This window comes from Xyrauchen texanus, chromosome 28 (assembly GCF_025860055.1).
Source record: "Xyrauchen texanus isolate HMW12.3.18 chromosome 28, RBS_HiC_50CHRs, whole genome shotgun sequence".
NCBI classification, from domain to species: Eukaryota; Metazoa; Chordata; class Actinopteri; order Cypriniformes; family Catostomidae; genus Xyrauchen; species Xyrauchen texanus.
Window position 1 is genome coordinate 39,445,252 of NC_068303.1, and position 18,886 is coordinate 39,464,137.

Genomic DNA, 18,886 nt, shown 5'->3' on the forward strand with positions numbered 1-18,886 from the left:
GCTGTCACCATGATTTTCTTTGTAGAAATCATGGTTTTCATAAGGGCTGCAACAGCTAATCGATAAACTCGATTATTATCAATAATGGAAATAATCGACAACAAATTTCATTATCGATTATTTGGATATATGCTGTGAGCATGGAGAAGCTCTGTCAGTGATGTCACTTTACAGCCTGGTGGAGAATATGTTGCATGATGAAACTCATTTGAAAAAATAAATAAACGGAGACAAGCTGAAGCTGGAAAAACATGACCCAAGTTTTCCAGCGCACAAGAGCACTTAATAAACACTTCAAAGAAGATCATAATAAGCATACAGTTTAATGTGGAGCGGTTACTGCATCATGTGCGCTTAAAAGTTGTTTCTCTCCAGCACATGAATTACATTTTATTGCTATTATCTGTTTTTAAATATACATATTATTAATTAAAACTCAGATACATATTTCTGTGTATTTTGTTTTTTGTTTTTACCACATGTGAGTCTCCATTAAACTTCATTGAGCAAGCGAGCGCACTAATTCACATCAATCAAACCAGTTGCAATGGAGAAAGGAGAGCAATCACTTTGATTAAACTCGGGCAACATAATGCCATGCATTCAGTTTCAATGTAATCAATTGTGCAGGTTTCATTGCTGCCATGCTGAAAGTGTGTGGTTTAATGTGTTTTAATGTATATTAAACTGTATTGTAATGTATAATAATGCTAAGGGTCCTGATATTTGATCGTCCTGATAATGTAATGCCAAATGTAATGTCTGATTCCACTAGTAAATTTATACCATGGCAAATTTTATTTTACTGGATAAACATACACATATGTTTTTAAGTGAATAGTTTAGAATAATTTTATCAGCGACAATACTATTTTAAAACCTACAATATTAATTTAAAATACTTAATGGTGCACTCAGTAACTTTTTTCTTCTGGACTTTTGGACTTACTCTGACACCTAGATGCTTGAATGTAGCATCATTTAAAATAAACTGTTTCGGATGCCATCGTATAATTTTGTATTCGAAGTTAGCCATGAAGCGGATTTTGCCCAGGCCACCACAAAAGCTAGAACCACTACTGTTAATGTCTTTATGAGTTAAACATTTTTAATGAGGATAAACTTACTGAGTGCACCTTTAAAATGTATGTAATCAATGACAGTGTTCAAGCATATGTATCTAAAATAATTATGAATTTTTCAGCTGGACAGAATTCTTAATTTTTCTATTCTGGTGTCACCATTGCCCCCTGCTGGGCTGATTTTTTTGTCCCACTCCATCCCCAATGGATCATTTTATTCTTTAATCAACAGTTATTTTTATTCTACAAAATTTTACAAGTAATTTAAGGAACTATTTGCATATGTACTGAAAGTAATAATAATAATAATAAATTCAAACTGATTTAAATTAAAATTTCATGATTCAGGCTACTGTACCTTTAAGGAATGCTGCTTCCTAGCAAAAACCCGCTTTCTGGTGTCCATGTAAACATAGTCAGTGACAACATGCATTTGGACTTTTTTTGGTCCAAAAATATTTACCCTGTATAGGGACTATTTTATTCTATTATATTCTATTCTTCTACATGCCAACATTTGGCAATTGTTTGAGTAGGAAATGGGTATAAATAGCTTTCTAGAATTTTCTGTCTGTGGTGGTTACCGAGCTGCTGCAGCTGATCACTGTGATTCTGAAAGAGGCTCTCCAGCTTCCAGATGTTCTCCAGAAGGTCAGTTTGTGAGGGGAGCTGGTTGAGAGATCTCTGCATGCTCTCAGAGCGTTCTCCCAGACGAGTCATGTTCTCCAGCAGAGCTTCCTGCCTCTCTGAGGTTGCCTGGTATCTAGACACTGAAATAGCAGAGAAATGGAGCGAAATGACTTATTGTTGACAATCATGGCTGATCCAAGCTTGATCAAAAGAAACTAATCCCACATTGCACAAAGCTGAGGTAATGATGTATGAGATAAAGTCTTAGGAGATGAAGGGATAACATACTCTGAACCACACGTGAACATTCTGAATTTTTACAGTACTTTTATGCTGTGTGGCTATATTGGTAACTGTGAAAGAGCACAATATTAGATATTTACAATACTTGTAAGTATATTGATAAATATATTTAATGGAATTATAATTCTCTCATCATTTATGCTGCCTCAAACTTGAATGACTTTCTTTCATTTGCAAAACAACGTAAGGCAATAGGGCCCAAAACATTCAAGATACAAAGAGGACATGAAGGCAGCATTAAAGGTAACCTAAATTACTTGCATGGTTTAATGTCTTCTAAAGCAATACGATCACATTTGATGAGAGAAAGACACACATTTTTGACTTGCATCAGAAGGGCTGTCACAATTATGAAATTTGGCTGATGATTAATTGCGATTATGGCAATTATTTGTCTATTTTAGGGCTATGGCGATTAATCGTCTCTTAACACATTTAACTTGAAATACACTGGCAGCCAAAAGTTTGGAATAATGTACAACGTTTGCTCTTAATGAAAGAAATTGGTACTTTTATTCACCAAAGTGGCATTCAAATGATCACAATGTATAGTCAGGACATTAATAATGCGAAAAATTACTATTACAATTTGAAAAAAAAAAAGTCAGAACTTCTTAAAATACTTCAAATAGTTCTCATCAAATAATCCTCCATGTGAAGCAATGACAGCTTTGCAGATCCTTGGAACACTAGCTGTCAGTTTGTCCAGATACATAGGTGACATTTCACCCCATGCTTCCTGTAGCATTTGCCATAGATGTGGTGGGCACTTCTCATGCACCTTACAGTCTAGCTGATCCCAAAAAAGCTCAATGAGGTTAAGATCCATAACGCCATGGTTACTGTTGTAACCTCCGTTACAACGTTGTGTCGAATGAAGTGACACAAGAGGTCTTCCTGGGACGCCAAACATACCTCTGAATCTGAGAAATGGCCAATGTCAAGTTGGCAGACAGAATTTGCATGCCCCCCCGGAAATACGGGTATAAAGGGAAGCGGGGCAGCAAGTGCCAGTCAGGATTTTGCACTGAGGAGCCAAAAATAAGGTACGGCCATTTACAGTGGTAGGTCTAGTGCTGTGGCAGGAGGGACACAGCGTATCATGACATTCCCCTTCAGTCACTCACTCGACTTTGTGTCGAATGAAGTGACACAAGGGGTCCCACATAAAAACGGCACGCACTGACTGTGTTACGTGAACTGCCGAGACAGGTGCTAGTAGGCTACTGTGTGCTAGAGGCACCTGTGTCAGCTGCACGTAGCCCTCCCCAACGCCCTTCAAGAGATGTCACATACAGACCTTAGGTTTCCCGCACCCCTGGGGGGTCAGGTGCTAAATGAATAGCATGGGAGCAAGCCCGGCAGCCGTGGCCTTCTCTCTCACTATGTCTCTCACATATGACGTGAAACGGCTGGGGCTATCTTAACGCTATGAAACACGTCGGGGAAGGTAGTCTTTCCCGGTCCTATTCATTCAGGGGGAAAAGACCCTGTGGATGCCACATCCTGCCCAGTCTAGGGTGAGGTAACATGAGGCAAATACACCACGAGGGTTGTGAAGCCGTACGTGGGAAATGACGAGGTGGTAGGTCCAGACTAATGAGGGGGGACTCTATAAGCACGGCGACAGGGGCAGCGGGGCTGCCTGAGGGAAACGCAGGTCCGCCGACAGGGGGACCGTACCGCGGAGAATACATCACAGGGAGTTTGCCTGGAAAGAGAACTAAGCCTGTGGAGCCCGACACCAGTACAGAGCACCTGTGACTCGTAGTGGGTCTGGTCACTACGAGAAGGCTAGGGAGGAGAACATCCAGGGAGCGACGCATAGTGGCTAACCTGGGATAGAAGGCGCACTGGATCAACTTGGTGAAGGGCGCTGTGTGCAAGCAGAAAACCCGGTCGATTATGCCGCGTTACCGAGTTCTACCGGCTCGGACCTGAAAAAACACAGGACGAGACCGACTCAACCCTGAGATTGTAAAACCCGGCAAAGGTATTGGGTGTTGCCCAGCCCGCTGCTCTGCAGATGTCTGATAAGGAGGTGCCATGGGCCAGTGCCCAAGAGGATGCCATACTTCTCGTAGAGTGTGCTCGAACCCGCAAGGGAGCGGGCACGGCCTGGGTTTGATAAGCTAAAGAAATAGCATCAATGACCCTGTGAGCTAACCACTGTTTTGAGACGGCGTTCCCTTTCCGCCATCTGCCGAAGCAGACAAAGAGCAGCTCAGAACATCTAGAGCTCTGCGTGCGGTCGAAATAGATACGCAAAGCACGTACCGGACACAGCAATGAGAAGGCTGGGTCTGCCTCCTCCCGGGGCAGCTTGCTTGCAGGTTCCCGACCTGTTCCCTGAAGGGGGTCGTAGGAACCTTGGGCACGTAGCCCGGTCACGGCCTCAGGATAACGTGAGAATGTGTCCAGGCAGGTGTCGCTGTCAGAGAACGCATGCAGGTCCCCAACCCTCTTGATGGAGGCTAAAGTGATCAGGAAGGCCGTCTTCAGGAAGACTGAATCAAGGGCACGAAGGAGGGTCTCTGAAGGCCGAGAGGACTACAGAGAGACCCCAGGAGGGGAACAGGCTAGGCCGGGGAAGGTTCAGTCTCCGGGGCCTTTCAGGAAACTGATATTTAGTCGTGCTTACCTAGGGACTTGCCATCTACTGCATCATGGTGGGATGCGATAGAAGCTACAGACACCTTCAAGGTGAAGGGGACAGCCTCCCCTCCAGTCTCTCCTGCAGGAATGAAAGCACTGACCGAACTGCGCACCTCTGCGGGTAGAACACCAATTCGCGAATGGCTTGGTTGATCGTGTCTATGACTGCAGGTGGTAGATCACTCAGATCTTCCGCATCCCGTCCAGGGGCCAGACGTGGAGGTTCCAGAGGTCTGGGTGTGGGTGTCAGAGGGTGCCCCATCCCTGAGAAAGAAGGTCCTTCCTCAGCGGAATTTTCCAGGGAGGTGCTGTCGTGAGGAGCATAAAATTCAAAGAACCAGGCCTGGGTGGGCCAGTAAGGGGCCACCAGGATGACCTGTTCCTTGTCCTCCCTGATCTTGCACAGCACCAGAGCGGTGAGGGAGTACCAGAGCGGGCAGAGGGAGTTGTCTCGGGAGGCAAAGAGATCTAGCTGTGCCTTGCCGAATTGGTCCCATATCAGCTGGACCAACTGGGGGTGGAGCCTCCACTCTCTGCTGGGCGAAACCTGCAACGACAGCGTGTCCGGCTTTGTGTTGCGGTTGCCAGGGATGTGAGTGGCGCTCAGCAACCTAAGTCGTGGCTGACTCCAAAGGAGGAGATGGCAGGCGAGTTGTCTACTACTGCTACTGTCGCGGTGCTGTCTGAATTGATCAAGACGTACTTGCCTCGGATTAGTGAGAGAAACCTCTAGGCAGTTGATGTGCCAAAGCTGCCGGGGTCCTGTCCAGAGGCCAGCGGCAGGGTGCCCGTTGCACACGGCGCCCCAACTCTGTCAAGAGGTGTCTGTGGTCACCACAACACGTCTGGGCACCTGCTGCAAGGGGACTCCGGTCCGCAGAAAGCAGAGGTCTGTCTAAGGGTTGAAAGTCTGATGGCAAGAAGGGGTGATTGTCACACGATATGTGCCGTGGTTCCATGCCCATCTCGGGACTCGAGTCTGTAGCCAGTAGCCTCTGGAATTGTTATAGAGGAACCGCTGTGCCAGGCTCGATAAGAGAGAGGGACCTGAGCACTGACTGAGTGTGCTCGTTGGCGAGACGCACTGTCACTGAGACTGAGTCTAACTCCATGCCGAGAAAAGAGACACTCTGAACCGGGACGAGCTTGCTCTTTTCCCACTTGACCTGAAGTCCTAGACGGCTGAGGTGCCTGAGCACCTGGTCCCTGTGAGCGCACAGTAACTCTCGAGAGTGAGCCTGGATGAGCCAGTCGTTGAGGTAGTTGAGTATGCGGATGCCCACTTCCCTTAGCGGGGCAAGAGCTGCCTCTGCAATCATCATGAAGATGTGAGGGGAAAGGGGGAAAGGGGGAACGCGCCGGGACTGTTGAGGTGTGGCGGCAGAGTGCCGTGAGAATGGCATTTGCGGGCCAGGTGACCCAGAAAGAGGAAATTGCTCTATTAGTAAAAAACTTGCAAAAAATACCTTTAACTGAAGTTTCTCTTCCCGGCCCTCAACCGGGGGACGGAGTGGTCTGTTTACCAACTCCGGAGCAAACGTCTCAATCTCTGGGTTGTCCGTCTCTGGAGCGCTTGGGAGCCTTCCGGGTTCTCAAAGGGGTCCGTGAGATGGGGGGCGTGTGCTTCCTGTGGGGTGCTTGACACTGGGGCTGAGAGTTGGGTCCACTCTTGGTTGAGAAGGAGCAGCAAGTTTTTTTTTTTTTTTAAGCTGCAGGAGGATGCCCTCGGCGAGCAGACGGGCCATGGCCCCTCGCGGTAGGTTTACGGCGGGGCAGGATGTGTGAAATGGCCTCTGTCTGCTTCTTCACTGCTGAGGACTGCTGGGTGGAGTCGTCAACGGTGCCGCCAAATGGACGGAGCTGGGAGAAGGGGGCGTTCGAGAAAGCGTGCTTTGTCTATCTCCCGTATTTCGACCAGGTCCAGTCCATAGATTGCATTTCTGGACCACAGGGGTGGCCATCGCCCGTTCGATTGCTGGCGCTTCTGACCTTCGTGGCCCGGGGGGCGCGATCGGTCATTGAGCGCAGTTCCTGCATCACATCAAGAACAGGACTACCCAAGTGCAAGTTTGAAGTGCCTTGGCCTGGTGTTGGTTGCAGGAGGGGCCGTGGCATGCAGGGCGGAAGTGGTCTGGGACCGCTCCACCATCGAGGATAGTGAGAGCGGAGGAGCGAGGAAGCCGGTTCCGGGCAGTAAAAGGTGCCCTTTTACGGCTTACTCAGCTCGTCATGCACATCCGGGATGGGGGGGGGGCGTGGCTGTGAGCAGCGCATATGCCCGTGGGACCAATCAAGTTGCCATGAGGGGGGGGCAGTATATTCCGGTCCAGCCTTGCACTCGCGGTACCCGGGAAAGCATAGCGGACCTCTGTGCATCAGGCTCAGACTGGGCGCGCAGACCCGAAGGTGGCGGCCCAGACGAGTCATCAGCATCAGACACCGCTGTAATGCTCTCCGATGCAGCGGCGATGTCGTCATCCAATTCCGGGACCTCAAGGGACAGGCAGGCCGGCCGCGAAGACTGCCACACTCATCCCAAGCTCAGACAGAAGCAAGCAAGCATGCCGGGAAGGCAGGTGGTTCGAGGGGATTTACCCGGCGAACGGAGCCCGTCATTATCCCCAAATCGCCTCCATCACCCGCGGCGCCTGCCTCAATCCCGTAGGAAGGAGGCAAGACGCGGGGGATGGCTGAAGTGGCTCTCATGACAAAAGAAAGCTGAGACTGCAATGCTGCCACGGCTATGTTCTCGCACTGAGAACATAAACCATTGGAGAGAAATCACTCATCCCGGAAACACGTCTTTAAAAAAGACGTTCAACGCCAGCTGTGTATTTGCTCTTTTAGAGAAAATAACTCTTTTAACTGCGCTGTCGAAGCGCCCAGGGGCAAACTGCACTGCCGTGCAGAGAAGGAGAAAGCCGCTGTAATGCGCCGTAAATGACAACAGCAGGCAGCGTAAGAGGAACAGGAACGGGTGTGTAACTCGCAGCTGACTGGATACACGACCATCGGCTCCAAAGAAAATTGCTGGATGAACTTGACGTATTTCCTCGCCTTTAGACCCTGGGATTAATATTCCATTTGATCCAAAATGTATCTTATTGGGGGACGATTCAGTTATGGACCTGGAAAATGGAGCGAACATACGATTTATAAAGATGGCCCTAATAGCAGCAAAGAAAGGCATTGCTTTGCAGTGGAAATCTGCAGACCCTCCTACTGTTACTGTGGCTCAGTGAAATATCATCTAATGTTTCAGTTGAAAGAATAATGTTTACCCTGTTTGAGAAGATTTGGAACAAATAAAATATGAAAGACTGCAACAGTGAATGTGAAAATGTGATGTATTTGTAAATGTGAATGATGTAATGTAACAATTTGATGCTTTGTCTATGAGGGAGGGTGGAGGGGAGAAAAGTTCTACACTATGTTATCCTGTTGTATTTTTTGTACACTGTTTTCATTGAAAAAAAAAACAATAAAAACTATTGATAATAAAAAACAGGTTTATTGTGAATTTTAGTCTTTCTACATAAGTTCCAACCCAGTTGATACTAAGGCCAGATGTGTGATTCATCTCCTTTCTTTCTAAATGTTAGAGCTATGCTGTTGCCTATATGTCACAGATAGGAAATATGTGTTTCATTAAATTCACACAGTGTGCAGACTATCAGCCCAGAACAATTACTACACAAGATGCCTGAAGAGCTACCTCTCTACCATGACAGTGAAAACAAAGGAACCGAGAGGACAAAACACCATATTTGGGACTTGTGTACAAGAGGAGAGGAAAAAAGTGTGGGGTCTAATCTAAAGCACTTGATGTATGTATGTGTGGGGGAAACTCAAACTGGTGTGAGTCATTTGTTCTAAAACTCTGCAGTTTAAAAGCCAATTCTCTCCATGTTTTTCTCTCACCCTGTTTTTCTCCTTCCCTTGTGGATCCTCCTTCCTTCGATTTTGTTCATATTAAATTTCAAGTGAACTGATGATGTAATGACTTCTGCTGTGAATGACTCATTCCAACTAATAACATGTGTGTGTACATGCATCTGCCAAAATCAGAACTCCACATTATTACCTACCACTTACAACATGGAAGATATAACAGGATTACTGTATATCCTTTGCATTATTATATCTTGGTTTTATTCGTATTTTATGGCAGAGTAATCTTTCAGCCAAAAATACATTACAATTAGTTGTCTCATATATTTCAGGTACAAAGATATGTTCATGAGAAAATTTCAATGCAGAATTATCACTTTTCCATAACAAACTAACAATCAAACATGAACAAGGTATCTCTGTGTTACACTAACCTATGACTGTCTAACATGCCCTGGAATACTGTATGTTTTACTGTCATATGATTTTGCTAGGGCAACAATTAGAGTCCATAACATAAACATAAAAACCCACCATGTCATTAAGAGCTAGTTTAATTGTGTAGATCTGAAGTATTTGTTTAAAGTTACTTTTCCACGAATGCTTAAACTTTTTTTTTAATTTTCTTGTGTAAAGTAAATTAATGAAAAGTTCAGACACAAAGAGAACTCTATATAAACATGCACAACTGACAATGGTTGACAGGAAGGGGCAATATTCAAGAATTGTAGAGCAGGAAATTAAAACACATCTTAGAGATGCACTGCTCAAACTAACAATCCTGTAATCATTCAGGGTGAAGAGTATAATTTATGTGTTACTAGCATCACCAAACGAAATAGCAAAAATACACTATAAATAATTTTCTTGTTTTCCTGTAAAAATATGTAAACACCAGAGACACTATTATTTTGGAAATAAAATTGTGCAAGATAAAATGGCTTTTCAAAGAACTACATTTTGTTTGTAAGTATGAAAATCTTATAAATTATTGAGATTCCGGAGATAAAGAGAGTAATATTCAGCTGTTCATTTGAAACCGATAATTTTACTTTTTGCATTTTAACTCTTTAAACTGGAACTGTAAGTTAAATAATTAAAAGCGGCCGCGACTCTGACCCCTCACCAGCAGCTGCCGCCATCCTTCTACTCAACCCTGCTCTGGAGCTATCTGACCTCATCCCATCTCCAAACCCTGCCCCCTTCCTGGAGCCTCCCCCTCGGCAGCCGGACCCCGCACCCTTCCTGGAGCCTCCTACCTGGCTGCTGGATCCCGCCCCCTTCCTGGAGCCTCCTCCCTGTCTGCTGGATCCCGCTCCCTTCCTGGAGCCTCCTCCCTGGCTGCTGGATCCCGCCCCCCTTCCTGGAGCCGCCCGCCAGACCCTTCTGGTCTGCCCTGCCGGCTCCGTCATGGACTGTCCTGGCTTTAGCGTTTTCTCATTCATGAGATTCTTGGTCCAATGCTTTTTGTTTTTGTTATCTTGTTAGTTTGTTCGTTTATTTCTTTTCTTTGGAGTTTTTTGTTTATTGCCCTGTTGGAATCAGTCTGGGCATTTTTGTTAATTTCTTTTAATTTAGCTTCTTGTGTATTATTTTTTGGATTTGTTCTCCTTAATAAAGGACTTAAAGAGTTTCTGACTGTCTGGATTTGGGTTCTTCATACCAAACCTGACAATGAGTCATAACGTTGGAAACCTCAACTTGTAAAATACAACTTGTAAATGCACATTAGTTTCACTCAAACTATATTTATTTGTTGGCCAAGTTAACATTGCTAATCGCTCTATTAAGATTATTTCAGGATCTATGGACTGTGATCACATTTGTTTAATGAAGTAAGAAGCGTAACCGAGGCAAGATAGCCGCTAAATAACATAACAAATGTTTTGCTTATTAATTCATGAAATATTAACATAAAATGGAAAAGCAGCATAGCGTTACTGACAGCAGATGATCCATATTAAAATTAGCTCAAAACAACATTAAATAGTGCATAGATGTTGTAATAATCCTCATAGAGTGACCTGATGTTACGAAGGCAGACGAGGGCAGACGAGGAGTGGGGATCTAAATGTGGTTTTATTGTAAATAACTAGACAAACACAACTGGAACAAACAAAACATCCACGATGGGAAACAAAAGATATAAACAGGGGAAATCATCCACAACGGGCTCAGGCAGGAACACAGACCAGAATATACAAGGCATAAACATTCACTTACAACATTCACATCCAAACATCTACATTCAACGATCGACAACGACTTGGGAACAAACAGGGTTTAAATACACAAACACAATGATGACTAAACGACATGCAGGTGAGAACAATGAAGTGCATGGGCAGTGATGAGGGCAGGGAATTATGGGAAGTGTAGTTTATGACAATTGACAGGTGAAACGCGGGGCAGACAACAGGGGATCGTGACACCTGACATGTTAACTTGGCTTTAAACACTGTTTCTGCTTCTTTCACATGCCATGAGTGTGCATGCGCACTGATGCTTGAAACAGCCTGACAACCAGGGAACCCACACACAGTCAGAATGAGATTCTCTAGAGCAAGCAAATAAGCCATAACAAATTATCAGATAAAATATTGCAGGTTATTCCACTAATAATATTTTGTTATCGGACAATACTAAAGTAGTCGCCTATATATCCTGCACCCCTAATCTCAACATGGCGACACTCATGAATGTGCTCCCAGCACCACATGAAAATTAAAAGAACCTTCTTCACAAAGACTAACAAAAATACTATTCTGCTATTACTATTTATTTTTGTTTAAAATTTTGGCAATTTGCAAAAATTATTTAGTGCACCTTTGAGGATGCTTAAATAATTGTATTGGTAACCATTAGTAATATATAAATATCGGCATACCATTTATAAAGCACTGAAATGTTGCCGGGTGAAAAACAACCTAGAATCATGTGTAATACTCTTCTTTGCAACCTGAACTTCTTCAGAAAGTTGAATCTTTGTGACACCTGCACTAAAAAAAGCTAGAAGCAGCCAACACAATGAATGCAGAATGCAGGTTTCTCAAGATTTCAGCTCTATGTAACTTGACACTGCATCTAAAAAATGGTGGTCCTGCGCAAGAAGCTGAAAAAAACTAAAAAATCAAAGATATGCAGTAAAATGGTCATAGACCTCCGTCCAGTGTGTGTGTAGATACATACCTGTCTTTTATGTGGTGTAAAAGCAGATTGTGTAGTTTCATTTGCAAGCCAACCTAAATTATTGCTGTTGGAATAGGTGGCTTAGGGGTCTACTCTAAACACATGGAGCATATTACAAGAAACTAGGATGAGTAGAAGTATCAGGATTAGGGCAGAAACAGGAATTGCAGAGGTGAAAAGGACAGAGAGGAGATCAGAAAGAAAGAGGTAGAACAATCACTGCAAGCCAGAGATGCTACAGCAGTTATTAGAGAGATATTTCATAGAAAAGAAACACAACCCCTTTACCATGGCAGCAAACTCAACTGCCACATGTAGAGCACGAGGAGAAAAAGAAAGCATTAGATAAGTTGGCAGACTCCACTTAGGAAAGAAAAAAGTGCCAAAGAGCAATGCCAAATTCCTGGGAGAGAGCTCAGGAGTGGTTGACTTTCCTCTGGGAATCAATTACATAAGTATCAATTAAAGTATATAGTTGTTTATTTACCTTGAGCATTACTTGCTATATGAACATTCTCTTCAAAAACTTTCATTGTGAACATAATATCATTTTGTTAAAGCAGTCCTTTGATACAGAACTTTGCTTACATGAGAACTATTATGTACACTGACAGGGTATAACAAGATAAATGCATGAATATATGAAAGCATACAAGGACTTGAGTTTGCACTTTTTTATCTTATTATCTCCCTACTTACCCAGTTAACTTACAACTACCCAGCACATACAGTAACAGCACAACACTAAACTGCCAGCCATTAGCCACGTTTACACTTTCGGGCCAGTGTGAGCCAGGGCTATCAACATGTCAGCCAGGGCCAAAAGCCTTGGACCTCGAGTCGCGAGACCAAAATCGTCCTGTATTCCCACCAACGGGCCAATTGCCCCACAGCATTGCCCTAAAACCCGCCCTTAAAGGAACTGTCATCCAACAAAGAAAATTCTCTCATGATTTACTCACCTTTAAGCCATCCCAGATGTTTATGTCTTCTTCAGCAGAACTGAAATGAAGGTTTTACATTTCAGCTCTGTTTGTACATACATTGCAAGTGAATGGTCCAAAAGTCATATTTAGGCAGCATAAAAGTATTCCACACGACTCCTGCTGATCAATTACTGTCTTCTGCAGCAAATCGATAGGATTGAATAAGAAACAAATTTGATAAATAAAAGTTTTTAACTTTAAATCGTTGCTTCCAGTTGCTGTTTGAAATTACTTAACTCTCATGTGACATTCGATCCTCTGTTGTAAACAAAGCATGCGCTTCCAACTTCTCGCGTAAAATCACCATCACGGTTATGTCATGCAACAGCTCCATGATGAGTCGATTGCTAGCAGGAAGCATTTTTTAAAAGTTCATTTAGTTTTAATTATCTATTTATATTTTTACACAAACCTTCAGAAGACATTAATTGATTGACTGGAGTTGGGTGGATTACTTTTATGCTGCCTAAATATTTTGGACTGTCAAACAGCCAGCAGCCTAATGGGACCCATTCACTTGCATTGTATGTACATACAGAGCTGAAATGTGCTTAGAAAGACAGAGAAAGAGCTGAGAAACCAGACTCTAGAGGCTAGCTAGCCCTCGAAATGAATATAGTGGAGACCGAAGCTGCTGTTTGTTTGCTTATTTTGGTCTTTGCTTGATGGAAAGCGAGACCTGACTCAGCAAAACCCCGCCTCAATCTTCGGTTAGCCTTCTTTGGCCCACGAATAATCGGAGGCTTGGCCTTGCATCATTACGTCATGTCAGTGAACATAGGAAAGAAGAACCAGCTGTCTATTTGTGGCGCCCCAAACCCAGGAACCAATCGGCTAGCCGTGAGGGCTGATGGGGGGGACGGAGGGTTCCAGACGAGCCTGTCACGCAAGGTGGCCCGGGTAAGCATAGCGGACAGCTAGGCATAGGCATCAGCATCGGAGTGGTGGCAAAACTCTCATCCAGCTCGGGGGCTCCGAGAGAGACGTAAGGCAAATGAGTGTGCTGGATAACGGGTGGTCTGCGGGGATTTACCCAGCGAAACTGCGCCCATTAAATTACCAAAACCAGCACCAGCCGCGCCGGCCCTATACCCGTGGGTAGAAGGTGCGTTGCGGGTGGCGGCTAGAGTGGCATTCCCTCGGAAGAAGGAGAGCCATGACTGCAACGTTGCCATGGTCATGTTCTCGCAGTGAGAACATGAGCTGTCCATAAACGTTGGCTTTGTGTGATCTCTGCCCAGACACGAGAGGCAGCGCTTGTGGCCGTCACAGGCAGAGAGGTAACGACCGCATCCAGGAATGACACAAAGATGGAAGGGCATCTTGAAAAAGACGTGTCTTTAAAAAGACGTTCAACGTCAGTATGTTTACTCTTTTAGAGAAATATATACTCTTTTAGAGGGCTGTTGAAGCACTCAGGAGTGTAGTAGAAGAGAAGAAGAGAAAAGATGCTGAAATGCGCTATATTTCCAATATGTATGCTCTTTAGAGGTGAGTGGAACAGCAGTGGGTTTTACTCAGCTCACTGAAACACAACCGCTCGGCTCCAATTCCCTCCTTTTATACCCGTATGTCCGGGGGAGGGGCATGCAAATTCTGGTAACCGAGGCACTTAAGAAAGACCCTACATTGACACAACGTCGAATGAGTGACTGAAGGGGAACACAAGACATGCTGCTGCTCAATTAGACAATACCCATGTAGCAGATCTTGACAAGTCAAGCTGGGGAGGTAGAGGTTCTTAGAGAAAATTTAAATATTAGGCAAATTGAAAGTACGCAATTTATTGTCTACCCAATTACACGTCAAAGACCTATCAGCTTACCATGTGAGAAGATTGGCTTGATATATCACATGTGAGCGAGCTGATTAGCTAAAAGATAATAAGTTCAAAGAATCAGATTGCGCCATTCAAAGTCGCATGCCTGAACTTAGTCATTTCAGTCATGACAACTCTTATCATGTGGGTATGCAGAGCCGGCCCAAGTCATAAGCGAACTAAACGGCTGCTTAGGGCCCCCGTGGCCACAAGGAGGCCCCCAAGAGCACATGAAATGACAGTTTGATTTTTATTTTTGTGATATATTATGTCAATGGACAAAGGGAATTATACAAAAATGCAATATTAAATACAATATTATGTTAACGGGCTGCAGGATTCAAGCACAGTCAGACAGTTAGTTGATTGAAGAGGCAGCAGCATTGCAGCAAAACAGCAATGTCACAAAAAAGGATATATCCCTCTGGTGCAGAGAAATGGAAAAAGAAGAAAACTGAAGAAGAGAAAAAAACTGCAAGATAAAGGTATGTTAAGTAGCTAGTAGCTAAACGTTAGCTGGCTAGTTAGTTAACATAGCCTAGGTAGCATATCTTCTTGTTTTAGGAAAGTTCAAGTTTGATTAAACATCTGTATAGCCTTATATATTATAATACAACATATTACTTACTAGTTTTAGATAAAAGTTTTTATCTTCTGTATAAAAATAACTTGTTCCTGGGTATATTGTTTTTCATAAAAACAAGCTTATGTTCCATAAAATTGGTACTGATTACAGCTTAACATTATTTACATTTGTCTTCCAATTTGGGATCTTTGCTATTATTTTCCAATATCATTATGCCTTAATTAGCTAGTTATATATTAAGAGTTGTTGTTTTAAGTGTACAGATGGCTAGCTGCTGTGTATAAAATTGTATGTTGTTAAAATTACAGTCTGTTCTGTCAACTATGTACTCTTATGAAACTTCCCTAGGAGCTCTGTTGAAATACTTTGGAGGTGGGGAACAACCAAAGCCACTTTCTCCAAGTGCCAGTGCTACAGCAGGTGTAGTGGTCTAAAGCACTAAACTGTTAATCAGAAGGTCGCTGGTTTGATCCCCACAGCGACCACCATTGTGTCCTTGAGCAAGGCACTTAACTCCAGGTTGCCCTGGGTGGATTGTCCCTGTAATAAGGGCTCTGTAAGTCGCTTTGGATAAAAGTGTCTGCCAAATGAATGAATGAATTGGTGAGTTTTCAACAATCCCAGATCAATATATTTATATGGATAAACCAAGCCTTTTGTTAGATCTTTTTTTATTTTTGACAGGCCTTCTAATAAGACATCTAACATGGCTAGCTTTTATAATTATAATAATAATTATTATTATTATTTTCATCTTTCATCAGGTCCATCCACTGCTGGCGAGGAGCACTTCCATGTCTGTTTCAACCTCAGCAGATGTGGCAGGTAAGTTAACAGCACAGCAGCCTTTGTATTTGCTCAGTTTACTGTAGAATATCCTGAGATTAATATTTATAACTATAATTATTAATGTAATTTCCTTATATGTCCTTCTACTTCTTGTGGGGTTCATGTATAATATCCATAAAAAAATGTCATGTTTAGTATGTAAACGTTCGCTGGCGTATGCAGAGAAAGCTGATGACAATAAATGTCATGCGTCTTGTACCATTTGCAAGATATAAATTTAATGATTAAACATGCACTATTAAACAGGACACCTTTGGGGATGCAGCCAATTTCAGTTCAAATGCTTCCAAACAGGAAGAACACCCTTTTTTTCCTTTCTTAACATCTTCCCTCGCTGGTTGTCTCTCCTGCTCTTCTGACTGCTCAGACTTCACTCTGACTCTTCGCTTGTGGTCTTCTCTGGATCTTGTCGGAACCAGATACATGCCATGTGAGGTCCAAGGAAGCTCGGGACTCAAAGTCCCGAGGAAGCTTGTCACTCTCTATGGTTCACACACCCATGAGAAGGCCTTGCTTCAAAGCCAACCTCATCATTCATACAGACAATAAATATCCGATCTTACAGAGGTCCAAAACATCGACGGAACAAACATTCGACCAAGAGCCAAGAACCAAGCAACACAAAGAATGCAAGGAAACACCACTACATGCATGTTCATCTCCAATATTGTGCTCAAAGTGCTGGTGTATTTCTTAAATACTTTGGGTAATCTGATAGCAAATCGATGTAGACTCAAATAAGGTTAAATGGTTCTTAAGGTATTGTCACCAGACTACATAAAGTTAATTTTCACTGTATTGATCATTTATTTCACATTCTGTCACTCTTCTCACCAACCTGTCTCATGTATATATGTGTTAGATTAGATTTATGTTTAGAATAGCAATAAAGTTTGTCTTTATTCAAAGATGAATGACTGGAATATTTTGATAAATAATCTCATCCCTGTTTCTTATCGATTTAGCTTCAAAGCTGTACCTAAATACATGTGATATTATTTTCAATAAGCCATTAGAATAAGAGATGTGTAAGACCAGATGTACAACTAAACAAGAGGATAAGTACATCAGAGTCTCTAGTTTGAGAAATAGACGCCTCACGTGTCCTCAGCTGACAGCTTCATTGAATTTTACCCGCTCAACACCAGTTAAAGGGAAAGGGAAGACTCAAAAGTGCAGCCTTATGGAAAGAATTGCAAAGAGAAAGCCACTTTTGAAACAGAAAAACAAAACGAAAAGGTAAGAGTAGGCAAAGAAACACAGATATCGGACAACAATTGGAAAAGACTGTAAGGTGCGTGAGAAGTCCCCGTCACATCTATGACAAGTGCTACAGGAAGTGTGGGATGAAATGTCACCTGAGCATCTGGGCAAACTGACAACTAGAATGCCAATGATCTGCAAAGTTGTTATTGCTACACATGTAGGATTTTTTGATGAGAACTCTTTGAAGTAGTTTAAGAAGTTCTGAACATATTTTTTCAAATTGTAATAATAATTAGTTATCAATGCCCTGACTTTACATTGTGATCAGTTGAATGCTACTTTGGTGAATAAAAGTACCAATTTATTTCCATAAGAGCAAACTTTTACCACCAGTGTATATGAAAACGTCCTTCTAGCTAAGTTGGTATTTTGTTTATTAGAGGAAGTCATTTACCTCTGTCTCCACTTTTTCACTTCTTTCTATCTGAAGTGTAGAGTGTGCTCAATTCTTTTTTAGCCATTTGAGAGTCCACCTCCTATATTTTGTCTCTCATCTGATCATACAATGTATTGTCAGCTCTGAAGTTTACTGACCAAATAAAGACGACTGAATGAACTAAATCTCTATTTGATTCTTGGCCTGCTTAGCCGAAAGGCTTAAACGGCTAATGACCTGACTCATTATGTGTACCTGGACCAGGAAAGCCCAGAGCTTTTTTAACTAGTTACTTAGCCTAGCTATGCGTGGATTTATTTAAACAAATGGCCTAAGATAGCAATGTGTGCCAGTATGGGAATAGCTTATTTTGAAAAAGGTGTGCTTCTATGTGTCAAAACAGACCTTCCTGTGAAGGCTAACTTACAAGCTGAGAATATTTAAATGCTAGGCAAAAAGAGAGTACGCAAGTTCATTGACTATTTGATTAGGTCGAAGGACCTATCAGCTTACACCATGCAAGTCAACTGACTTGAGATATCACATGTGAGCGAGCTGATTGGTTAAAGCTGCACTATGTGCTTTGCCAAACAGATAACAGATAAACATCATCCAGATTGCTGTGATGCTGTCCTGAACTGTGTGAGTGTGGCTGACTGGACTGAACGTAGTTTCTCCAGCCGGAACATGAGACAGCCAGTCTTTCTTTCCTGTGTTTAAGGACATGACGTAATGACGCAAGGATGAACAGCATAAGCCAGTGATTTCATGCCAAATCCCTCCCTGACAGCTCAAAATAAAAATACAAATTTCAGGCTTACCGTAGTGAATTGGGGTTTTGAACACTGTTTATGTACTCAATCAATAATGGAAATTTGTTAATTTTTAACCAAAAAACATATGTCTTACGTATTGCCGCTTCAACAGATAACAAGTTCAAAGAAACTATCAGCTTGCACCATTCAGAGTTGCATGCCTGAACTTGAACACATAGCAACCAAGCACACGAGACAAGTGTGCTCACTCTCCTCTCTCTCTCCAGAGTCTAAAACATTTATGTGAATCGGTTTGATGGTTCATATAAGTGAACAGGTTAAAACAAATGATTCACTCACTTAATATGACTTGTTGCAAAGTCATATTATTTTTAATAAATCAATTTGTTTGGACAGTATATGTAAGTGAATCAATACAGGGGTCAAAACAGCCACTGGTCAGGCATAAGGAGAAAATTACTTTAACTGCTGGTCTAGG

General features: G+C 42.8%; 1 protein-coding gene across 2 annotated transcripts in view; it reads right to left on the minus strand.

Moving 5' to 3' along the window:
* Positions 1-18,886, minus strand: part of scara5 (scavenger receptor class A, member 5 (putative)) — a 128,334-nt gene that overhangs the window by 73,423 nt on the left and 36,025 nt on the right. For both annotated transcript variants that reach the window (XM_052096026.1, XM_052096027.1), the window contains exon 4: positions 1,667-1,852. In XM_052096026.1, coding sequence (XP_051951986.1) covers positions 1,667-1,852 — 186 coding nt within the window. The remainder of the gene's footprint in view (positions 1-1,666; positions 1,853-18,886) is intronic.